This window comes from Dipodomys merriami, unplaced genomic scaffold (assembly GCF_024711535.1).
Source record: "Dipodomys merriami isolate MVZ:Mamm:240054 unplaced genomic scaffold, mDipMer1.0.p SCAF_34, whole genome shotgun sequence".
NCBI lineage: Eukaryota > Metazoa > Chordata > Mammalia > Rodentia > Heteromyidae > Dipodomys > Dipodomys merriami.
Window position 1 is genome coordinate 764,743 of NW_027204937.1, and position 24,256 is coordinate 788,998.

Below are 24,256 nucleotides of genomic sequence, written 5' to 3' on the forward strand. Positions count from 1 at the left end.
TGTGTCTTTTCTATGGTACTAGTGACTAGCTCTCCTGAAGTTTTGGAGTAGACACAGTCCATTTCCTGCTCCCTGGTGATGCCCATGATGTCTTTGTCCCTTCCTGGAGGAATAAAGACATGGCTAGGAAGCCTCTTCTAGAATCTTCTCAAGGGCTTGGCTGGAGGAGACCCTTTAGGAGCTGTTGGACTGGGACAGGGTAAAGCAGGTCCCGTATGGATGGGGATAAAGAAGGCTGGGCCGGCCCTGCACTGTCCCTTCACTCATAGAGGCCACACAGCACAGCTGTTTGTTATCCTCAAACCCAAACCTTGTAAAAGAAAGGCAATAGCAGGAGATGGGCAGAACTTGGGGTGAGGAAGCCACAAGCCAAGAAATGACAGCAGCCACCAGGAGGAGGTGCACAAGGCGAGTGAATCTTCAGGGGGAGTGCAGCATGATCTCTTGATCTTGAATTTCTGATCTCCAGAACTGCAGTTCTGCTTGGGCAACAATAGAAAGTGTGCTGCTGTAATTCTGCCTCAAGAGAACCAGTAGTACTAGCAGGTGCTTGAGGCCCTGCCTCCTGGCCTGCTCCCAGCCAATGACAGAGATCAAGGCGGAGCTAGGCCATTTGAGTTGATAACAAGACCCAGTAACAGGCAGCATGCGATTGGGGAGTTTCCTGACTCTCTCTCATTGGCCATCTACATGGCTTAGGACAGCTCCCTGTATCTAAGTCTCATTGGCCACGTCAGTAACATAGACCGACTAGGAGTGGCTTGGGAGGATTTTTAGATGAAAGACTGCACAATTGAGAAGCAGAGCATGCCATCATTGATACATGTGACCCACATATAACATCACCCTCTTGGTTCTCCCTGTTCTCTTCTTGCACAAATGTCATTGTGGGAAGACAAGGACAACCCTGTGGAGGTGTATCTCTTGGGCACTAGCATCCGGCCTAATCACCTGGAAAATAAGGGCAGGATCAACATCTCTAACTTTGAGAGAGTGCCTGAGGAGGAGTGGCAGAGCACCAGTGTGCCCAGGACACAGGTGAGCAAACCTTCCCCAGCCCATCCCAGAGGAAGATGAGGACCACCAGACCTGGGGCACCATGGCCACCCTCCCCAGTATTAACCGTCCATCCCCAGTCCTCAGCTGTAGGCAAGGGAGGGCGGGCATTGCAATCGATCCAGTGTCTATGGGGAAATTGTGGGGCGGGTGGCTTTCTCATCTGGACTTGTGTTGGTGGAGCAGGAGGGCAATTGTGGAGGCCATGGCACCCACCTGGCAGCCCTGGTCAATGGCCAGAGTGTTGGTGTGGCCAAGGACATCAACATACACAGCCTGCGTGTGCTCAACTGCCAAGGGAAGGGCACCGTCAGCAGCATCCTCATGGGTGAGTGGCAGACCCCAGAAGCCACTTTGGCCAGATGCATTGACCTATGTTGGGTTCAATAGTGAACTTCACTGTTGATTTGGGGGGAAGGAGCTGGGGGAGGGCAACATGCCCCTCTCCAGGCAGTCATCTTGTTCTCAGTCATCTATGTTCTCTCAGGCTTGGAGTTTCTTTGGAAAAAGCTGGTCTCCAATCCCTCCAAGCGCATGGTAGTGCTGCTGCCACTGGTGAGTGGGTACAGCCAGAGCATCAACGATGCCTGCAAGCGCCTGGCAAGGGCTGGAGCAGTGCTGGTGGCCGCTGCGGGCAACTTTCAGAGCAATGCCTGTGCCTACTCTCCAGCGTCGTCTCCTGAGGTAGGTGCCAGCAGGGCTTCCTGCTCATGTCCTGCCTTGCAGGTTGTCAGAGGCCCAGCATCCCCAAACCCCAGTGTGACAAGGGGTTTGCTAGCCCTGCCTCACCTTCAAAGGCCCTGCCACATTACCCCCTCCATCCCATCCTCCCTCTGCGCCATCCCTCTCCTGCTGATTGACATTTGCAGAGCCACTGCTTTGTGTGGGGCTTGTGTGGGCCTGGCAGTATCAGGGGGAGGACAGGTGTCCCATCTCCAGGACTTCTGGGCCCTGGAAGGAAGGGAAGATACAGAGGCAAATGGGCAGTGCTGCCCTCCCCTTTCCCTCTCCCTCCTTGTCCTGCAGAAACCTTCAGACTATAGCTCTAGGGGTTTTTCCATAGATGCTGAACTTACAACCGCCTGCATCCAGCCTGGCTCACTGTGGGTTGCCTCACAGCACTCTGGCTTTTTGATAACAACATTGTCAATTTAGTGTTTTTCTCCCATTAAGTACAATTTCTACAGGGCATCAAGAGTAGTGCCTGTGTCCTGTAGAAGCCCTGGGAGAGGCTAGGGTATCAGCTGTGCCCAGGAGCCAGATTTTCCTCTGGAGAAGACACTTACATGGGAGTTAAACCGGTAGTATAGGAGTTGATCAGTCTGCCTCATAGCCTTTCCTTCAACACTTTGCCACCTTCCAGGTCATCACTGTTGGAGCTGTTGATTATCAGATCCAACCACTCATCCAGGGTCTTCTAGGGACCAATTATGGATCCTGTGTGGACATCTTTGCTCCCGGGAAGAACATTGTCAGTGCCTCCAAAGACTGTAATGTTTGCTATGTAACGCAGAGTGGAACTTCGCAGGCGGCTGCCCATGTGGCTGGTGAGTCACCATGACACTACCTGGACCACCAGGATTCCCGCGGCCCCTTTGGCCAGATTCCCCATAAGCTTGGCTATGAGCAAGAGGACCAAATGGGCAAACCCGATGGTGATGGTGCCATTTTGCATCACTAGAATCTGGAGTATAAATAGGTGTTCACCTGGTGAACACAATGGCCAATACCAAGGCCTAGATGTAGGAGAACAAGATGTGTTACTTTCTATCTTTCACTAAGCAAGGGATTGCAGGTGACTTCATTTTGGGAAGAGCACATGATATGGGTATGTGTGTGCATTTGCGTCCTAAAAGGAGTTCCCAGCTAGGATGGAAGGCCAGGCTATCACCTTGTCTGAGCTCTCCCTCCTCCATCAGGAATAGCAGCCCTGATGCTCACTGCCCAGCCAAACCTCACTGTGGCTGAGCTGAGGCAGAGGCTGATCCACTACTCTATCAGAAATGCTATCAATGACACCTGGTTCCCTGAGGAGGAGCGATTCAAGACCCCCAACCTGTTGGCTGCACTGCCCCCCCGCACCCAGGACACAGGTGAGCAGGGCAGGTGGTTAGGCAGAGGCCAGCCTGGGTGTGAGAGGCCCGTGTGGAGGTGACAATCCCCTACCTGGTCTACAGAAGTACTGTCCTCCTCAGATAGGACTCCAGGCTCAGGGTAATGATTGCAACACTGAAGTTTTAACTAAAAGTTTCATGTGATATGGAAACTCCTCTCCCTTATGTAAGACTGAAACTTTCTGTGGAGTCTCTGGGTGTCCTATGCCCCCAAAGCCTCATTACTCATGGCCTTGTTGCAGGTGAACATTTGTTCTGCAGGACTGTGTGGTCAGCACCCTGGAACATCACACTGGCAGACCCTGCAGTGGCTGAGTGTGACCTGGAGGAGGAGCTGCTGGGCTGCTCCAGTTTCGCCCAGAGTGGGAAGCGGCAGGGCGAGCGTGTGGGGGTGAGCTGCACACTCTCTGTGCCCAGTCCTCTGTCCTCTGGATTCCAATCCCTGTCTCGACTTCAAAGTCCTGGGCAGGGCCAGGTGCTCCTGGGGGACTCAGGACAGACAGCACCCTCATGGGCACAGGAGGGAAAGGACAGCGGTGGCTTCGGCTCTCTGCCTTGTCTAAAGCCATCTCTATGCTGGGTGTTTCTGTCTCATGCCTGTTGTTCTAATGACTCAGGAAACTTAGATCTGAGGATTGTGGTTCAAAAACCAGCCCAGTCAGGAAATATCATGTAGTTCTTATCTCCAATTAAGCATGAAGGGGAGTTGGAGCTCTGCTGGTAGATTGCCAGGCTTGAATGATAAAGCTGAGGGACAGCACCTAGGCCCTGAGTTCAAGTCCCAGTACTGACACACCCTTTCCTTCTCCCTGCCAACCAAGAGAATCTACAGTCATGACCCTCAGGTTGGGATGACAGTGGCTCTGTGAGTTGAGAATTTCAAAGGTGATGAAGCAGCTGATGAGGTTCCCATACCCTGGGTGGCCCTGTGATGGGAAGAGGGCTTACAGGATATGGTACCTGAGCATTTCTGTGCAGAAATCAATGTTAGGTAGGTTTCTTAGGAGAGGCTCGATGGGTCATGGGGCCCGTAGGCCCTGTGCTGCTGTATCAGGTACCCTTATCTCCAGTTACAAGGCATTGTCAGTGTTGGGAAGATTCATCTGAGCTGCACATGGCACCAGAGCCTGCCTGGGCTCAACCAGTGCTGAGGACTCAGGAACCAGACATTGCAGACTGGGTCCCTCTCAGACCAGGTTCCCCACTCCCTAGACCTCTTCACAGCAAGTTCCCATTTCTTTCTTGGACTCTCAGATCCTAGGAAAGAGACGTGTTTGCCTGGCATTTGGAGATAGTCAGGTTTCTGCAGTGGCCAGATGCTGCCTGCTCCCCCAAGCCAACTGCAGCGTCCACACAGCTGCTCCAGCCTTGGTGTGGCTGAAGACCTACACCCACTGCCCGGATCCTGACCAAGTCCTCACAGGTAGGGGCTGGTCCCGCCAGGGTGAAGAAGATGACCTACCTCCTTCTGCTCAGGAGATTGTCTCACACACTTGGTCCCTATGAGTGTGAGCAGATGATATGGGAGCCTCAGGACCCATAGCCAAACAGGATCTGCAACTTGCATGCTATGTGGCCTTGGGCAAGTGGCTTCACCTCTCTCTTCCTCTCCTGCCTCTGTAGTGGTGATAAGAAGGGTGCCAAATGTCTTCGGGCTTGGGCACTGGGAGCTGTTTAGCCTCTGTGTGGGTAGGGTGCCCTAGTTCAGGCCTGTCAGAGTGGGACACAGCTCAGGTTGAATCTAATGCATAGCTAGCAAGTTCATTCTCAGCCTTGTGGCTTAGTTTTCCCTCATTGTGAATGCTCAGCTCTAATCCTGGGACAGTTGCATTCTGGTGGCCACCCTCACCGACCATCACTTTGAAGTCCTTTCTCTGGGTTAGGGACTTTCTTTTTTTGGGGAGGGGTGTCCAGTTATGGGGCCTGAACTCTGTGCCTGGACACTGTCCCTCAGCTCTTCAGCTCTAGGCTAGCACTCTACCACTTGAGCCACAGCGCCATTTTTTGGCTTTTTTTCCTGCTTCTTTGGTGCTGAGGAATTGAACCCAGGACCTCAGGCATGCAAGGCAAGCACTCTACCACTGAGCCACCTTCCTAGGCCTGGGCTAGGGACTTTCTATAACAAACCTGCCCAGGAAAGTGGCTGGAAGTCATGCGTGAGGGCTGCCTTAGGAACTAGGGACTGTTTTTCTTGGGCTGGAGCCATTCTTAGAAGGAGCTTGGTGCCAGCGGGGAGATTTAGGGGACAGTGGGAATTATCTTGAATCACTAGGTCAGGGCTGATCTTGGCCAGGTAAGTACTGGGGAGTCTGAGGTCTGGAATAGTAAGTGTTAGGTGGGGTTAGAAGTTGGCTGGATTAGCAGCAGTCAGATGAGCCCAGTGGCTAGAGCCTTGTCTGGGACAAGAGCTCTATGTGGCTGCTGGCCTGGCAGGAAGACTGGCCTGTGGCAGAGCTGGCAGGGCCACAGGCACTCACTGTGTATCTCATGCCAAGTCCCATATGCAGGTCAAGTTGCCGAGTGTCTTTCGTAAAGCCACAGAGCTGGGAGAAGGGCTCTGGTCCTGGTTACCAGATCCTGGGTCCTGCATGGGCAGTACTGGGACTTCCCATGCATGTTTCTGCTTTAGCTAAGCAGTATCTCTGTGAGTTGCTGCTATTGCTCTAGCTGTTTTACAAATAGGGAAACTGAGACTTGATGAAGTTCAGTAAAGCGCCCACAATTTTACAGCCAGGTGCACCTGATTCCCTAGCCCACAGACTCAGGCTAATGCCAGACTGCTCTTGGTGATGATGGATGAGGAAAGGACTTGAGGTGGGAGGGGTTTGGGTAAGCAGTGGTTGATCATCCCAGGCCTGGGAACCATGCCCCATGGCTCCACTTCTTTGGTGGAGAGGAGATCATGGAAACTATGGATCAGAGCGGTTGAGCTTCTCTCCCAAAGTTCTACAAGTCAGATCACCAGCAGAGCTATGCTGGAAGTCCTCCTGCTCAGCCCAATGTCTCTTCCACTCAGAGCTGCTCCTGGGTTTCCTTGGCTTTAATCCTTACAGAGAAAGGGATGTGGTAAGAGAAAAATGATAGTCTTCCACATTCAGTGTGTTAGCTGTTCCTCCTCTGCCCCAGGATGCAGCTCCCATTGGGGGATAGATGACCCTGGTGTCTACCAGCATTCGTCAAGCCAGCAAGGTCATCAGCCCAGAAAGTGCCTGGGGCACAGGACGGCCAGTGTCCATACTTCCTGCTGCCATGCTCCAGGCCTGCAGTGTACAACGAAGAAGTACAGGCGTTTCAGTCCCTTGGAGAAGGTGAAGGGTTGTGGTTGTGTGAGGTGGGGGGTGCAGATGGCTGGGGCCTGCAGTGCCCAGGGGAGGACCTGAGCACCTGTGCTGTCAGGTGCAGTGTGTGTGTGTGTGTGTGTGTGTGTGTGTGTGTGTGTGTGTGTGTGTGTGTGTGCATGTACTTGCACATGTGTTTGTATGAGTGTCAGTGTGAGTGTGGTGGGCTTGCTTTTGTATTTGGCCAGATTAGTAAGGATTGTTCTCCAATGCCCTGTCCCCCTTTAAGGATAGCACAAATAAATATGGCATAAAGAAATGAATTGCTAAGACTGGACACAGTAATATAATGCTGTACCTGTTTCACCTGCTCCTGATAAGGAACAAATAGGAGTTCAGTTTGAGGCCCACCTGGGCAAAAAATAAAATAGAATAAAAAATAAAAATAAAAAAGAGATTCTATCTGAAAAATAATTAAAGCAAAAGCAGCCAAATTGGTGACTAATGTGGTAGAGAACCTGCTTGGCACTCATAAGTTCAAACACCAGTACTGCTTGTTTTTTTTTAAAGCACCTGTATTCATAACTATTCTGGAGACTGAGATCTGAGGATTGGGGTTCAAAGCCAAGCTTGGCAAGAGAGATTATGAAACTTATGCCCTTAATTAACTGCCCCTGAAAAAGCCAGATCAGGAGCTGGGTTCAGCTCTGGAGTTTAAATGCCAGGGTTGGTGTGTGTGCACAACAAAAAAACAAAAGAAGCACAAAAAAACCTAAGCATCGCTTCTGCATTTCACAAACCTACTGGGAGTTGTTCAGGGCTGGAATGCCTGAGCAACCATGGAAGGTTGGAGGGAGAAGGAAGCTCTCTGAAGGGAGGGCAGGTCACACTTGGACTCTTGGAGTCTGAGAGCTAGCCTCTAGAGGCCATGGCAGGAGGAGTTTGGGACCTGAGGGTGGTGGCTCTGGTCTGGGATGAGCTGCAACAAGGAGTGGAGGGCTGTTGCAAGGTCTTGTGGAGCTGCTGGGGGGATGGAGTTGCCATCACTGGGTGGGGAAGGCTGTGGGAGGTGTGGCTTGTGGGGAAGTGGGAAGTGGGAGGGGCTTTGGTTTGTTGAGATGTTTGTCTGGGCTGCAGTTTCCTGGTAAGCTGGGGTTGAAGCACCCTGAGGGAGTGTTGGGCAGTGTTGGATACAGCCCCTTTGGGGTGTGAGGGGCAGAACCAAGCCAGGTGTTCACACTTTGGTCCCCACTGAGGGTTGCTGGGAGGGACAGTGTAGCAGATGGCTTAGCAACCTGACTGTGCATGGTGGACTTAGGCTTAGTTGTCTTCCCTGGACTCTGGCAGGTCACCGTGAGCTGTGATGCAGGCTGGACCCTGACCAGCTGCAGTGCCCATCCTGAGACCTCAGTCACCCTGGGAGCTTTCCCTGTGGACAACACCTGTGTGGTGAGGCACCAGGACACTGACGAAACAGGAGGGACCAGTGAGGAGTTTGTAATAGTCACCGCCATCTGCTGTCGCATCCAGCTCTCTGACCAGCCATAGAGTGAATGGAAAGACCTCAACCTGCTGGGTGGTATTGATCAGGGCATGGTTGCGGGGGGTATATGTGTCCTGAGAGAACTTGGTCTCATTTTGGGTGCCCCTCCCTGGGAGCAGTACAGGAATACTCCCCATTAGGAGCAAGGAGGGGGTAGATTTAACAGCAAGAGGGACTCCTGGCAGACCTGCTAGAAGGCTAGTGACAAAATCACCTTTCACATACATTTGGCTCCAGCCTGGGGGAGGCCCTTGGACTAAGAAGAGCCAGTGTTATCAGGAACCAATGAGGGTGACCGGTGTTGGGGACTCCTCAGGACTTCTCACTTTATAGAAACTTCTTTGGACTGACTGATTGAGAGAAGCAGCCCCAACTAGGACAAGAATATCTCAAATGGCCATAGCGGCATGCCTCACTTTCTCTTTGCTATCCTCACTCTGTTCCACCTCTAGCTATGTCCCTGACTGGGATCAGAGAGCGACAGGTTACACCTCCATCCCTAGTTCTCCCACCCTCCCTTCTGCTCTATACCACATATACTAGCAACCTTACTTTATAGAGCAAGAAACAGGGCCCGAGGGAAAAGGGCCTGCCAAGCACAGTGAGGTGATATAAGGGGAGCTGGCAGGTTGGGCAACTTATTGCTGCAGGAAACAGTGTATGAAGGCAGCCAGAGCATGGCCTGCTTGCTCTAGGGCTGCTGCCTGTGTTGCGGGGTGGAGGGGTGGTGGTGGTAATGGGCCTATTCTTATGGTGGTGTCCCTCACGGGGGCTGGGTGGACATGTGAGGGGTACAGGTGCCATGTGTGAGGTTTGGCTTCCCACACGTGAATAACTATCCAAATAAACTAACACTGGTCTATCCTTTGGTTCTCAGTTGCCTTTGTGTGTCATTCTGGGGCTTGAACTCACTACCTGAGCACTGTTCCTGAGCTTTTTTGGCTCAAGACTAGAATCCTACCCCTGGAAAAACAGTTTTACTTCCAGGTTTTTGAGATAAGGCAGACTTTCCTGCCTGGATTGGAACTGAGGTCCTCAGATCTCAGCCCCTTGAGTATCTAGGGTTAGAGGCATGAGCCGTTGGCACCCAGTTTTCTGTGGCCTTTTTAAGGCAAGCTGATTTTCTGACCTGTTTTGCTCTTGTGACTTGATATTTATTGCAGATTTTGCCACCATTGTTATTTTTAGTTGTATTTGAGTGAGAAGGAGAGTGCTTGGCTCAGCTGGGACTGGTAGGGAGACTAGGAAGTCCCTCTGGGTACTCATCTTACAGGAATGTGGTGATTGTGGATCTGTAACCACACTAAGACCTACACACAATTGTGGTGCCTCATCCTAGGATCTGCTCTACCACGGAACCAAAGTTCCCAAGCCCTTTCCCATCCCAGGTCCCTGTCAAGAGGATTGAGCCAAGCACAGGGAATGTTCATGGAACCCCCTGTTCACAAACCTGCAGATGCTTCTAAGGAGTCAAGGTTCTTGACTTGAATCCAAGCCTGGAATGTGAGTAGCTTTCCAACTATGATGCTGCCACAATTACTCTTTGTGTCACACTGCAGCACAAATCCCCTGCCAATGGTGGGATGGTATCTGCCAGGTCCTCATGACCCCAGAGTAGAATAAGGACTAAGCATGATAAACCTCTTTTCCAGGGTGTCTTCTATTTTAGCCTGCAGTGATCGGTCCTGGAAGTAGGTGGCACTCTCTTTCAAGTTTCTGCAGCACATCTAGAGCCATATAAACTAAGAGCTTTCCAGTTAGTGGAAAGGAAAGTTTCTGAGTTTAAGGAGACTCCAAGTGACAAGACTTTGGGATAGACTGGGTAAATACAGTCCCTATTATTATCTACTCTTCTGTCAGGGACCCCTAGTAAAACTCATTATACTTATTTCAGGCTGCATTGGAATCATTATTGGGCAGTGAGTTCCATCCAGTTTAGAAGAACACTGTTCTGCCAGACCTCCCTATAGCATTCATGCAGCACATGGTGTCTCTGTCCTTTTTACGAAGATAGTTATTCCATTCACTGTGGGAACTCCTGTCCCCAGCTAATGTTGTCGAGTGTCACTATTTTAGGCAATGTCTACCTCTGCTCAGGCAGTGTAAAAATGATGGGATTTCAGCAGAGGCAAAACTCCTGCCAACCAGTCTTCTGACAATTCAGTGTCACCTGTGGGAAATGCTCACTAGTCAAGGGATGATAAAGGCTCCAATGTGAGATTGGGGTCTCCAGTTCCACCATCACCTCCACTTGCCCCTTTCATGAAGGCCCAGGACCTACCCCAAACCAGCAGGAATCAACCTGTGCCTGAATAGCTTCCTACAGAGAGTTGGTCTCCATGAGTCAGAAGGAAGCGCCTAGCCTGCAGGGAAGGAGAAATATGGAATAATACTAGGAGAGGCCTCCTGTGAGCAACCCAGGACACAAGGAACGGGAACAGAGCAGGAAACCTAGCTTTACAGAGGGGTGGGTGGGGACATGATTTGTACTGGATAGTGACTCCTTGGGAAAGCATTGAGCAGATTATGTCGTTCCTGCTTGATTTGTAGACTTTGTGAAAGATTATAAAACATCATAAAAATTGGCAGTGAAAGTGACAACTCTTCCAAGGGAAGCCTATCACAATTGACCTTTGTGGAATGACCTTGAACACAGTCCACAGCAGGTTTGTTGACTGCAGCTAAGGATAATAATGTGGTTGCTAGCAAAGCACAAATGATGCTCATTGTAGCAACAATGTAACAATTAATCAAAATGCAGAGTGCACAGTGATCCATGTAGCTTCCCAGGAGGACAGATGGCAGGTGCAGGGTGGAGGGCATCGTTTCCATAGGAAATAAGGGACTGGAAGTGGCAATTTCACTCCTGAATTTGGGCTCCTGAGTGCAGTTGCTGGTAACTACATCCCAACATATATCATTGCCAACATTTCAATATGTGTCTCACACAATCTTACAGCAAATATGGGTATGGAGAGAAGCGTGTGTGTGTGTGTGTGTGTGTGTTTGTGTGTGTGTGTGTGTGTGTGTGTGTGTGTGTGTGTGTGTGTGTGTGTGTGTTGGGGGTTATAGCAGAGCATATTGAAAATCAACTTTAGAATGTCACATGCAAAAATATAAGAACATTGGAACCACTCCAAATCCTCCACTCATCTGTGTGCTTAGGAGGCACAGTTCTCTACAATGATGGTCTTCTGTTTCTTGGGTGTGGGGCTGGTTGCAGCTTACAGCACTTAACTGGAGCCATGGACCACAAGGGACTTTTGCAGGAGGACAGTGGAAGAAAGGGCTATTCTAAGTGCAAGCAGGGAAGTCGTCACCTTTGTCATGTGGCCCCACAGATGGAAAGCCAACCAGAAAGGCACTTTGGGGCTGGTTGGGCCTCTTTGACTTGGCAACTCTAGCTGACAGTGGCAATCTGGCATTTCCCAAGGCTCCCAAGCTCTGCACACAGAGGGGGTGAAATATGGCAGAAAGTGTATCTAAACATATGAAAGAGGGCTGAAACTGAGCAATTCAACATAGAAAATCTACACAATAAAGGAAAGGTCTGTCTGGGCGCCGGTGGCTCTCACCTATAATCCTAGCTCCTCTGGAGACTGAAATCTGAGGATCATGGTTCATAGCCAGCCCAGGCAGGAAAGTCCGTTAGAGTCTTATCTCCAATAAACAAATAGAAAACCGGAAGTGGCGCTGTGGCTTAAGCGGTAGAGCAATGGCCTTGAGCTGAAGAGTGCAGGGACAGCGCCCAGGCCCAGAGTTCAAGCGCTATGACTGACAAAAAAAGAAAGAAAGAAAAAGAAAAAAAGGGAAAAGTCTGTTACCATTCCTTTCCCACTGCCCTGGGCCGCTGAACCTGACTCAAAAACTTGTGGGTGTTCAGTCACTCCTAAGGATTTCTAAGGATGTCACTCTTACAGCTTTCTTTCCTCCTTATAGTATTAGTCATTGAGGAGAAATAAACTTTCAAGGTGAGTATCAGCATTATAATTATAATGAGACTCACAAAACAGTCTCTCCCAATCCAGATAGTATAGTCAATGCTAAGGACCACAGGAGTTATGATCAGGTAACAGCAAATGATTGAAGGTCACATGGTTTAAGACCACAGTTTATTCAATGTCTTCAAGATAAGTTTTAAGAAGTCAAACTGGATAAAAATTGTATCTGAAAGTACTTTTAATATCACTTAAAAATGTGTTTTGTGAGCAACCCATAACTTCTTTAGGATGAGGGCCAAAAGATTACAGCTGGTACTTCTGAAGAACATGACATTTTTATTGCTCTTTTCAGTCTTAATCGTATCAGAAAGTACCTCCAAGAGCTTAGTGAATGTTCCAGATTTGATCCTGATAGCATTTGCTCAAGGTCCAAGCCTAAGCCCAGAGCTCTCAACCAGGCCCATGGGCAACTCTATATGGAGAGGGAGACATATTAAACACAAATGTCCTTGTAAATGCAATTTTTCAGCCACTACTTTACAGCAAAAGGGAGTTTTACCACATTCTTTGCATCATTTTAAATGGGATATTCCCACTCAACATGCTACAGACATTTAAATTTGCCCCCCCCCCCCCGCACACCAAAAGGCAGCTCGCCTGTCTCCAGTATTATATGAAAACAAAGGAACTTTGTCTTATGGCAATGGTGATGGTGATGATGAAGGTGAAGATAGTGATGGCAGTCGTGATGAGGGTGGTGATGGAGGTGGTGCTGCAGGTGATTGTGATGGTGGTTGATGTCATGTTAGTCCTGATGATGACAGAGGTGATGGGAATGATGGGAATGGTGTTCTATGTGGTGGTGATGATGGCGATCACAGTGATGATTAAGTGATGGTGGTACTATTTTGTTTGGTGGTGGTAATAGTAGTTATGGTGATAGAGTTGGTGGTGATGATGATGGTGATGGAGATGACGGTGATCGTTGTGTTGATGATGGTGGTTGATGTAAGGTGGTCTTGATAACTATGGAGGTAGTGGTGATGAAAATGATGGTGATGGTGGTGATGGTAAGAGTGAGAGGATGATGATGAAGTAGATGATGGAGGTTATAATGATGATGGTATTGATGATGGTAGCGATTATGCTATTCATGGTGATGATGATGATGATGATGATGATGATGATGATGATGATGATGATGATGATGATGGTAGTGTTTGAGCGAGTCATGACCTAATTGGGAGAACAAACAACTTCTCTGAAGGTCAGAACCAGCTGGCTACAAGGGATCCTGGTATGGTACTCTATGTGTTCATTTTTTGTTTGGTCATCTTATGTCAATGGGCACATGGGTTTCTGTTGTGCATGATGATGGTGCTCTGAGTACCAATAGGCAAGGCCAGCCACACGGTCCAGAAGAACTGAGAGAGGCTCTGGGCAGAGGGGTGACTGTCTTGGGCCAAAAGCAAGGACCTGGCAGAAGGAGCCTCACCTATTCTCCTAAAGTGTAGTCTCCTTCTGACCAGTCCTACTGCCTCCTTCATGACTTCCCTCCCTCTGCATATCCCACTGCTCAGCCACTGGAGCTGAACATACAGAGACGGCTGCATCCTGAGAGTTTAGGAATGGGCTGTGGGCACACCTGCATCCATGTGCTTCTGTTTTGCCCACAGTCTCTGCACCACCAAGCACATGGCAATGACCTGCTTTCCACTCATTCACTGAACATATAGAAACTGCTGGATTCTGAATGATGGGAACAGGCTGTGGAAACCACTGCTCCATCCACTTTTCTGTTTCTGCAGTCTCTGCACCACCAAGTGCAGGACCTGCTTTCCACTCATTCACTGCCTAGAATAAAGGGCCTTCTGCATGTCAGGTTTGGGATGAGACCTCTGGGAAATGAATGATGAGACTTGAGTTCTAGAGCAAATGGTCTCTCACTTGTTGCTGCCCCTAGTGTTGGAGAGAGTGAGTGCACAGAGCAGGTCTGGGACAGCCACAGCCCACCATTGGAGCCATGCTCTGAACAGCATCTGCTTGTCAAATGGACCCCAGCCAAGTCCAGCTTCTTTTCCTGGGCACCCAGGGAGGTCTACCGAGGCTCTGGGCTGTGTGGAAGCAGCTGTGTTCAGATGCACAGGCTGTCTCCCTTTGTCTCTGCAGGTTGCCTTTGTGCCTGCTGACTCTGACTTCCAAGGTGCCCTGTCCCCAAAGGCACTAGGCCTGCTGGAGAGCAGACTGTCTGACTTGAAGAGGTGAGTGCAGGGGTGGCCTCGTCCCATCCTCCCATCAGGCGGAGAATGAAGGAAGGAGAGGGGAAAGTGTCCAGTCCAGTGGGGGAGCAGTATCTTCTATTTTCTCTCATGACCCAGGTTTCACTTTGCCTCTCCATTTCCTGAGAACAACCTGTTACACATCATGGGCTGTTTCTCACTCTTGCTCTGGGAACTAAGTATTAATATTCCCATTGTACAGAATCTGAGACTCAGGGAAATAGAGTCACCAGCCCTAAATCTCATGGGGAGTGATGGATAAACATGGAGCCTGAACTCAGGCCTGACGTGGTTCTGAGGCACAGGCAAGAACACCCTGGCCTCCACTGACCTCTGGCTGTGTCCCTAAGGACCAGGCTGCAGGCCTAAGGGGAGTGGGGCTCAGAGAAGCTAACTTGGCTGGGGGAAGCTGAGAGCACTGGCATGTTCTGCTCCTGACAGAGTCGGCCATCTGGGAGGCAATGCAGTGGATGTTTCACAGGAGAGCTGTGCAGCTCTGCACTGAGAATAGGACGAATATGGTTTCCTTGTCACATGGGTTTTCTCGACACTTCTTTGTCACTTCCTGGTCCTGTGATCTTGGGTAGTACAGTTTGTCTCTGACCCTCACGTCCCACAGGCTACAGTACAGTGACAGAGAACAGGACACCAGCCGAGCTCCAGCTGCTGGGTTGGTGTACTTTGGGTGCATTCCAGTTTTAATCTCTGAGGCCAGGTCTCCTCACTGGGCCTCCTGCATCACAGGGAGGGTCAGAGGAGCTCACTACCAGAGCCTGGCAGCCAAGGCGTCCACAATAATTAAATAATTCCCATGGTCAAAGGAAATGACCATGTCTTCCTGGAGCCTCAGCTTAGAGTAAGGTCTGTAACCCCATGCACCTCCATGGAATTGGTCTCCATTTTCTCCTCATACCCTGTGGTTCCATGGGAGACAACAAGTGAAGGGAACACAGGACTGGAAGTCAGACTTGGGGTTTGGCCCCAGCCTTGTCACATAATTTACTCACTCTGTGAGGCCTCAGCCTTGTATCCCATGAATGGGTACAGGGAGATCCCCTGGGGGGCTCTTGGTGAGATGTGTGGGATCTCATGCCCAGGGCACACAGCCAGGGGAGGACACTGAGGCTGGTTGAGTGTATCAATGCCCACCTGGGTGTTCTCTTCTCTTCCTCTCTCTCTCTTTCTTTCTCTCTCTTTCTCTCTCTCTCTCACTCCTTCTCCCTTCCTTCTTCTCCCTATCCCTCCTTCCCCTCCCTCCTCTTTCTCTCTGGGCCCTCAGTCCCCAGTCCCCCCATGTCAGTTTGTGGGAGGAAGCCACATATGACCAGAGTCTGCCCAACTTCAGCCACATCGAGATGAAGTTCATGGGTTACAGCGAGGACCCCCGCTCGCTGCTGACCCTTGAGCTGAAGTTGGGAGTCAGTGGGAGAGGAGAAGGTGGCTCTCCTGATGCTCAGAGCTGAATGGAGGTTGCCAGGGTTGTCCATAGGAGTTTGGCCAAGAATGAACAAGAAGGAAACCGAGCTCAGGGCAGGCAAGTATGCAAAGGAAGGAGGAGCTGTGGGATCACTGAGGATGGGGGAAACATGGGAGTAAGAGGCAGACAGCAGGGGATGTGTGACACGCAGCCAGCAGCAAACACACAAGCAGACTGTGGGTCAGAGGGGCCTGGCTGCAAAACCAGCTCTTTGGCTGTGTCAACTTGGCAATTTTCTTACTCTCTGGAGCCTTAGTTTCCCCAATGCAATAGTCATTCCCACTACCCAGCTGTGTTGTGAAGCTTGGGGTAATGTATTTCTGATGCCTGGCACACCGTAGGTCCTTGCTTTCTCTGGGTGTTTGTCATGAGTGCTGGAGGACAAGGAAGCAGAGGACGTGAGTCCACTGCTGTCAACCTTCCAGTGACCACAGGCCAGGCTGTCCCCCTGCACGCCTGTGTCTGCTTGCTTGTGACTGAGCTCCTGACTCGTCCACTTGTTTACTCATTCCACTGTTAGAACCTGGCACAAGCTCCCTTCTAGGCCTGTCTGCAGCTAGACTCTGCAGCTCTAGTCTAGTAGTTAAATGAAAGAGATAACAGCGGGCCCCTTGAGGTGAAGGGCTGTGAGGGACCAGAGGACAAGGGGATGGCTGGAGATATGGATGACAGGATGTATCGTCTGCACAGCAATCTAACAGTCCTGTTTCTTGAGCACCTGTCATATGGTGGGCATTGTGCAGTGTGCTTTGCCCGTGGTTTATTAGGGATGAGTCTCAGAAACAGGCTCAGCAGTGCGTACTCATTCCTGCTCACCTGCCAGGGAAGCATACTGAGGCTCAGAGAGGTGAGCTTTCTCTCCTCAGGCCTTGCAGCTGGTGACTGTGATCAGGTGATCTGACCAGGCAATCTGACTCAGGACGACTCTTGACCTGCTTATTTTGGCCCCTGCATCCTGCTGGCCTGTTCCTTAGCCCCTGCACCCTTGCCTTCCTTCCAAGATGAGCTGGACATGGGCTCCAGTGAAGGTAGCTGCCCTGACTCATCTCCATCTAACAAGGAAGAGCTGTGCCCTAGGCTACAAAAGTTCCAGCCCCCACATGGGCCCACTGGACCCCTTCCAGACTTTGCCCTAATTGATGACACCTCCACATTGGATGACATAACAGCCCCATAGAGGCAGGCCAGGTTGCAGCCCAACAACAAAGCTGGCAGCCATCTCTGAGGACAAAGAAGGATGCTGTAGTTCCAGGCCCCTGACAGCCCTTGGAGGAAGAAGAAGACCTATATTATGGGCTGCCAGACAGCCTCAAGAACAAGTGGCTGGGCTTTGAGCCTGACACACATTCCAGATATAGAGTATGATCCCATACATTTCTCTATTGTAGAAGTGAATAAGAAAACAATGAGAGAGATTACCCTGGGATGGTGGGATTCTCCTTCAAGTATCCCATGTAAAAAGCATTACATGTAGATCATGATCACAAAATAACAGTTTGCATTTAGAAAATGCTAGTAATTGTATTTTACAGAAATAAACATAATGATAGGTCCCCAGAAAGCAGTTTATTTCCGGGCTCCTGTGAAGCCATGGAGACCAGAGTCAAGCACCCAATGTGGCATGTGCCCTTGTGGATTCTGCTCTTCTCAGGAGTTTTGAGGAAACTTCCCTACTTGGCTTATTTGTCCCCTCCCCCCCCCCCACATTTACCTTGCTGGCTGAGGCCACCTAGTGTCTGTGATTCATGCTGTGGCTCTTGTGCTCACTTTAATTTTGAACAGGCTTAGAGGTGAACAGGAAAAGGGGAGTGGAGGCCCTGGCTCCATCTTCTCCCCACAAGCTCCTAAAAAGAGCTTCCAGGATCAAGAGAGGGGAGGAGAGGAACAGGTAGAGGCCCTCAAACTATGTTAGGCTTAGAGAAGTCCATGCAGGAGTGTGAATGAGTATGTATATGCAGAAAGCCAGTCAAGACCCTCTTCTATTCAGAAGCTTCCAGAATCTCCTTATCCCAATACCTTATCTGGTCCTGGCCTCAAATATTGAAAATCCACCCTGCATGCTCCCTCCCAGCATCTCCAAGTGGACCCTGCTGTGCTCTGTGGATGTGCTGCCTGTTACAGCTGAACCACAATGTTGAGCTGCCTCCTCCAGGAAGGCTGCTGGGACGCACTGCCCTCTGACTGGGCTCCCCCACACCTAACCTGCCTTTCCTGTGTGCTTTGCCTCTCTTACCACCATGCTCTTACCACCTCCCTGTGGGCTTTGGTGGGAAGGCTGGAGCAGGTGCTGCCCAGGCTGAGGTGGGCCCTGCCCTGCCTGCCTGTCAGGCTGCAGGCTGCAGGGCCTCACTCTGGCCACTGGGTGTCCTCTGCTGGTTCAGCTGGGCACTGCCACTGCTTCCCACAATCTCCAGAAGTTCATGGGTAGAAAGAAGCTCTTAGGCTGTCCCTCTGTCCCTCCTCCCTTCCCTCCCTTCCTCTGTGCTCTAGCCCTCCTGATCCTTGACTAGCAGCTCCATCCTCAGCAGCCTCTCTCCACATGCCCTTCTGACAGTTAGAAGTGCAGGCAGCTTTTCCTATTTGCCAGCCCTTATTGCGCCTGGGCACTGAGCCACAGTGTCCTTCTCCAGCCTCTTCCAGCTCCATTGGCCCAAGGAGGAGCCTGGGGCTTCTGTGGACAAAATACAACCTTTAGCACTGTGACAATTGTGGCTCCCAAGAAATAGCTGGAAAAATCCAATTCTACTTTTCCTCTAGCCTCATGTTTCTGGCACTCAATTTCTCCTTTTGTTAAGAAGGGAGATAACCCTAGATCAGTGTGCCGCTCAAGTTGACTTCAGAGGAGTAGAAATGTGTGACAAAGGTGCCAGTGAACACGGAGAGGGGAGGGGACTGCCTGACCCCTGGTCATCCCATGGCAGAAATGCTGAATGCAGACATGGAGACTCCCTCCTGTTCAGCCTCATCTGACTGCACAGGAGAACGGTACTATACATATGTGCCGGCACGTGGGATCTTTAGCTTTATGAACCTCTCCTAAGGTCCCCTAGAACTGAGGGCTTGGTGGTTGAGGTGGTTCAGTTAGAAGGAGGTGGGATATTTGGAGGACAGGGCCTATGGGAGGCCCTTTGGGCACTGGGAATGTACCCCTGGAAAGGACTGTGGGACTCTCTTTTATGTTCCTCTCTACTCCTCCCCTTTCCTCCTCTTGCAAATACTTCCTCTTCCTCCTTCCTCCTCTTCCTTCTCCTCCTCTCCCTTCTTCCTTCTCCTCGTCTGCCTCCTTGTCCTCCTTCCTCCTCGTCCTCCTTCCTCCTCTCTACTTCCTCCTCCTCCTCCTTCTCTTGGCCTTCTTCCTCCTCCTCTTCTTCTTTCTCTTCCTCCTCTTCCTCATTTTGTACTTGGATGAATCCAAATCAGGGCTCCCAGTTACTTGGCTGGTGCTTCATCACTTGAACCTCAGCCCTTTTTGCTTTAGTTATTTTTCAGCTGAGCTTTCACATGATTGCTACCATGTATTTGGGATTACAGCTGTGAACCAACAAACCCAGCTTGCTGGTTGAGATGCGGTCTTGATCACTTTTTGCCCAGGCACTCACAGACATTCTTGCTAGTGGAGGGAGCTTTGTTGAGGAAGCTGCCCAAAGGGGAGTTGCAGACACACTTCAGTTGCCAACAGACCACAGGAAAGAGAACTTCCACCTGACGCTCTTAGGCAACAATTGAATAATTGAACACAGCTGCTCTTTTTGTGACAAAAAGGTGGTGCTTCATGGAAAGGAGCGAAGGAGTGCACCTCCCTCCTCTACATGTCACTGAGGACCCTGCTGGTCCATGGCTGGTCCAGGGTGGTCCTGTGGTTCTTTGGAGGCTCTGCAAACAGGTGGGAAGGGCAGCAGCTGTGAACCCCCAAGGGCCCAGCTCAGCACTGAGAATCTTCTGCTACCTGCCAAGCATGCTCAAGCCTCTGGGGAGAGCCCCCATGGGCTGGGCTGCCAGTCCCCCCTTTCATCCTTCTGCCTGGTGCTTTCTGGATGCTTGTCCCTTTGGGTTCTTAGCCATGTGCTAAGAAATCTTTACAAACTCAGTTGCTTGCAACACTGAGATGTGACTGCATCTGTGGGTCATCTTCCCAGATTCTAAGATCTAGCTGCTGTAGACTGGAACTGAGAATCCAGGCTATCCCTCTTTGTGGAGGCCTAGATGGGGTTGGGATGCAGGGCACAGAAGGAAGAGGGGGAGGCCAGAGAGGGATCCAGTCTAAGTTTAGAGTGCTGGGAGGAGATGGGTGGGAAGTGAGGACTCCTCCATGAGACTGAGCAGAGTCACTCACCTCACAGTCGAGGGAACCCTGAGGGGACGGTGACAACTCAAGGTGAGAGACAGAGACCTGAGGGCAGGACTCTTGTCCAGTTCCATTAGGATTTGGGACTTTTTTTCAAAACCCGCCCACTGGTTCCTTGGGCAAGGGCCATCTGACAGAGTGTGGAGGGCAGGATGAGACTGAAACCGCATGCTCCAGGCCTGCGGGTGTGTGTGGAAGGGGGTGGGCTCCACTAGTATTTAATCAGATGGGACCGTCCTGGGTTCCAGGTGTACAGCCCTCGGCACCTAGGTCTCTTTCCCCCGACTGGGAGACACTGGGCTGCAGGCGGGCCCCACACCGTGAGCCAGACAGCCCGGCTGCCCTGCGTGGCCATGTGCTTGTCCCTTCACGGGTCCTGGATCTGGGCGTCAGTGCCAGGTGCACATCTCTCCTCCTGCCCCATGGGCACCGAAGGCTCTGGGAGGCTGTGGTGGCTGCTCCTGCTGCTGCTGAGTCCTGGGAGTTCCAGAGCCCAGGAGCAGCTGGACAGAGACAGGGAGAGCTTGGGGCTCACCTTATCATTGGAGAACCAGCATGAGCCCCCAACCATCATATACTGGAGTTCTGAGGTGCAGGGAAGGGGGGGTAGTGAGGAGCCGCGTGGATGTCCTTTCTTTTCTGTCCTCAGTTTCCCCAGTGTAAGGGAAAATCTAAAGCGAAGATACCAGAGAGCCTTTCCTTCATTTGGCCACTTGCTTAGCGTGGTGCGGGAACCTTAGGCACCAGATGGGGAGATAGGTTAGCAGAATCTGCCAGGACTGGCAGCAGTGCATGGCTGTACCTGGAGGCAGAGGGTCGGGGGAGCGGTGGGGTGGGGCTAGGGCTTGTATTGCACTCAGACCACCTGCCTGAGGTCTGGCTGCGGTCCCACGGTGGTCGGGGTGGGTGCCAGCAGTAGGCATGGTGTACTCAGGTACTGGTGATGTGTCTGGCTGCTCAGAGGGGATGAAGGAGGGAAGGAGACTGGTAGATCACAGCTTGGAAGGGCCCAGAGAGATGGTTGTCACAGTCAGGCAGCTGCTGTCTCCTCCTAGCCACACCTGACTTGCTTGCTCGGCCTCTGGGATGGAGTGGAGAGACCCAAGGGGCCTGTGCTGGGCCACAGGCTGCCAGGCCCTTGATCTGCTTCAGAGCACTTTTGCCTTATTCACTGGGTCTCTTGACACCTTTCCCGGAATCTTGTGGGGCTGTGGTGCAGATAATAAGCCATGAGCTAAGCATGGTGCACTCCAGTCATTCCAGTGTTAGGAAGGCTGAGGCAAGACGACTGTGAGTTTGAGGCCAACCTGGCTTCAAAGCAAGACTGTGTCTCAAAAAATTAATTAAAATAAGTAGATAGATCATAAAGAGGGCATTTCCAGTCATCACTGCCCATTCTCTGTCGCCCCCCCCATATCTATTGTACAAGGCTGAGTGTCCTATCCTAAGAGGTGCACGAGCAGAGGCTGGAAAGCCACCGGGACCAGGTAGCAGAGGGTGTTCATCCCTGTGGGAGTTTGTTCCAGGAAGTTCCTCAGGTCCACATGTTCATCCCATGAGCACTTTGGTGGAGTCAGATTTAGAATGCATGTGTGAAGTGTGTTGGGATTGGAACTGAGGGCATCGCCCTTGCTAGGCAGACATCCACCACTGAGCATCCCTCCAGCCCCTTGGTGCTCTCAATGTCTTATTAGCATACATGAGTTGTCTAAAGGGGTTTCATTGTGGGATTTACATACATGCATAGGATGTGCTTGGATCCAATCTACTGCCTCTATCTTGTTCTGGCTATTTCTCCTTTAAGGTCAGTGGAGCTGGGATGGTAGGTGCCCACTACAATGTCTACCTATTGGCTGAGATGGGCCCATTAGGAGCTGTTGGACTGGGACAGGGTAGAGCAGGTACCATATGGACGGTACACAGCAGTCCCTTCACTCATAGAGAGGCCACACTGGCCCAGAATGAGGACTTCTTTGTGTTTTACATGTAGAAAATCATTTCAACCTATCCTTCCATTACAGTAATGAGAAACCACGGCCCACAGAGCCTCTTCTCTCCCTGTGGAAGCGGCCTTGCTCTGATTCCCTGGACGTGGTGTGATGTGGATAGAGCAGTCTCTGGAATATAGAGACTCTGAGGTACAGGATGGTTAAGTGGCTTGCTCCTGGCCAATAACTGTTGGGTGTGGTAGAGCTCAGATCCATATTTTCCTGGCTCTGAAGTCTGTGAGGCTTCTTGGGCTGCTTCTGGTGAGGAGAAATGGAGATGTGTTAGACTGGGAAGGAGGTTGGGACACTGGGTTGACTAGGAGCGATGGCTTTTAGACAAAGCTGCAGGGGTGACCAGATCTGTCTAGGGCTTGGAGAGCACATCGGTGCGCTCCCCCAGGGGACTGTTGCTGAGGGTGACCTACAGTTTCCCTAGGAAATGGATGCCTGTTTTAGAATTTTGTGGATGTGTTGTGGGTGATGTCAGTGGGGCTTTCTGTGTGTTGTGGGGAGGTTTAAGCCTCACCGAGTCAGCTGGTATCTGTAGTCTCTCTATGCCCTGGATCTCTTTGGCTCTAAGTTGATCTTTAGACAGGGACGGGGTCTTTCTTTTGATGTCCTCATGCTCCTTTTCCTCCCTTGGGGCCAGATTGACTGGAAGGTGCCTAACACATACCTGGTAGTGTTCAAGGAATCTGAGAGACAGCAGATGGAGAGTATTGTCCACCGCCTGCAGAGGCAGGCTGCCAGGCGGGGCTTCATGTTCCAAGTGCTGCATGTCTTCAAAGACCTCTTTCCTGGCATCCTGATGAAATCTGACAAAGTGAGCGCACTGGACCTGGTGAGTCCCTGCTCAGGCATGCACTTCCCTCTGCTGGGGAAAGGCCTGCACTCACCCTCTGGTGGACACTCAGGAGACTGCAGACACTTATTGAGTACTGGTGCATCTCTAGTTCAGTGATGCCAGTGATGCCAGCCTCCTCAAGCAGCTTCTTTGTTAACCTGGCCAATTACCCTAATAGTACTTTGTCCATTCACCCTCATCAAAGCAGGAGGGATCTCAGTGCAGAGGCCCCACATGGTCTCAGAGGGTAGAGCTGGACCCCTAGCTTCTGGCTCACCTGGCCATTGTCTTTGTGTTGGTGCATTGCAGCCTGTGCCCGCAGCTAAGGTGACAGAAAGGTTAGGGAGAGCCCAGGAGGGTGTGCAAGTGGGGTATGCTCCAGAGCAGAGAGAGGGATGAACACACACACACATACACACACACACACACACACACACACACACACACACACACACACACACACACACTGTGTCCTCAATTCTTTCTGGTGTCTCTACCCTCTCCCATATCCTCCAACTTCTGCATTGGCTCAGCACCCAGTTGCCACCATTAGGGTTCATAACACTGTGGTCTAAAGAAGGAAATACAGGGGAAGGGAGTGAACACCCAGGATGGCCAGTGCTGACATCATGATGTGCACATGGAGTCCTGGCCCAAGGGACTTCCCCCACTGTCCAGCCTGCCTAAAACTGGCACTGTATGGCTCCCAGATGAGATGTGCAAGCTGAATCCTTCCTGCCACTCATGTGGGCTCAGCTACCAGTTGTGGGGGCACTGGTCCCAGCTTCCTCCACTCCCAAGCCTAGAAGAGCAGTGAGGACCCTGGTTTGTCTTCAGGTCCATGGGAGGGGGAGTATGGGTGGGCAATGCTGGGGGCACTGGTGGGATCAGGTGCGGCAAGTGCTGGGTGCTGCTGGTTAAGTGACTCATGAAATTAAGATCCTGTGTTCTTATTATCCGCAGGTCTTGAGTCTGAAGCGGGTGAAGTTCATCGAGGAGGATTCCTTTGCCTTTGCACAGAGCCTCCTGTGGACCCCTCATCTGATTTTCCGTCACCGGAACCAGATTCGGAGCATCCTGTGAAACCTGCGGCGGATTTCTCCTGAGTGGAACCAGTCTCATAGCTTCAACCACAGCAGTAAGACCACAGCTGCCATGGCCCACATCTCCTCCCTGTCCTGGCACCTGGCCCCCTGCCTGTTTTCTCTCTGTCCTCTCCAAACCCCACTTCGGACTGCGCCCCCTGCTGGTACTCAGTGTACAAGATTCTTATTGTACCTGAATTTTGTAAAATTTGGGGCCTTGAACTCAGGGCCTGTGTGATATCCCTTCATCTTTTTTCAGCTCAAAGGTAGTGTTCTACCAGGTGAGTCACACATCTACTTCCAACT

The 24,256-nt window shown here is 51.1% G+C and overlaps 1 protein-coding gene across 1 annotated transcript; it reads left to right on the top strand.

Annotated features, from left to right (window-relative positions):
* The first annotated feature begins 879 nt into the window (after positions 1 to 879).
* LOC138803508 (proprotein convertase subtilisin/kexin type 9-like) lies at positions 880 to 7,996 on the top strand. Its single transcript, XM_069987618.1, has 9 exons — positions 880 to 1,038; positions 1,243 to 1,384; positions 1,544 to 1,740; positions 2,420 to 2,603; positions 2,976 to 3,149; positions 3,413 to 3,561; positions 4,425 to 4,593; positions 6,297 to 6,478; positions 7,796 to 7,996. Exons 1-9 carry the CDS (start codon positions 880 to 882, stop codon positions 7,994 to 7,996), a joined length of 1,557 nt encoding a protein of 518 aa, XP_069843719.1.
* Positions 7,997 to 24,256: the final 16,260 nt, after the last annotated feature.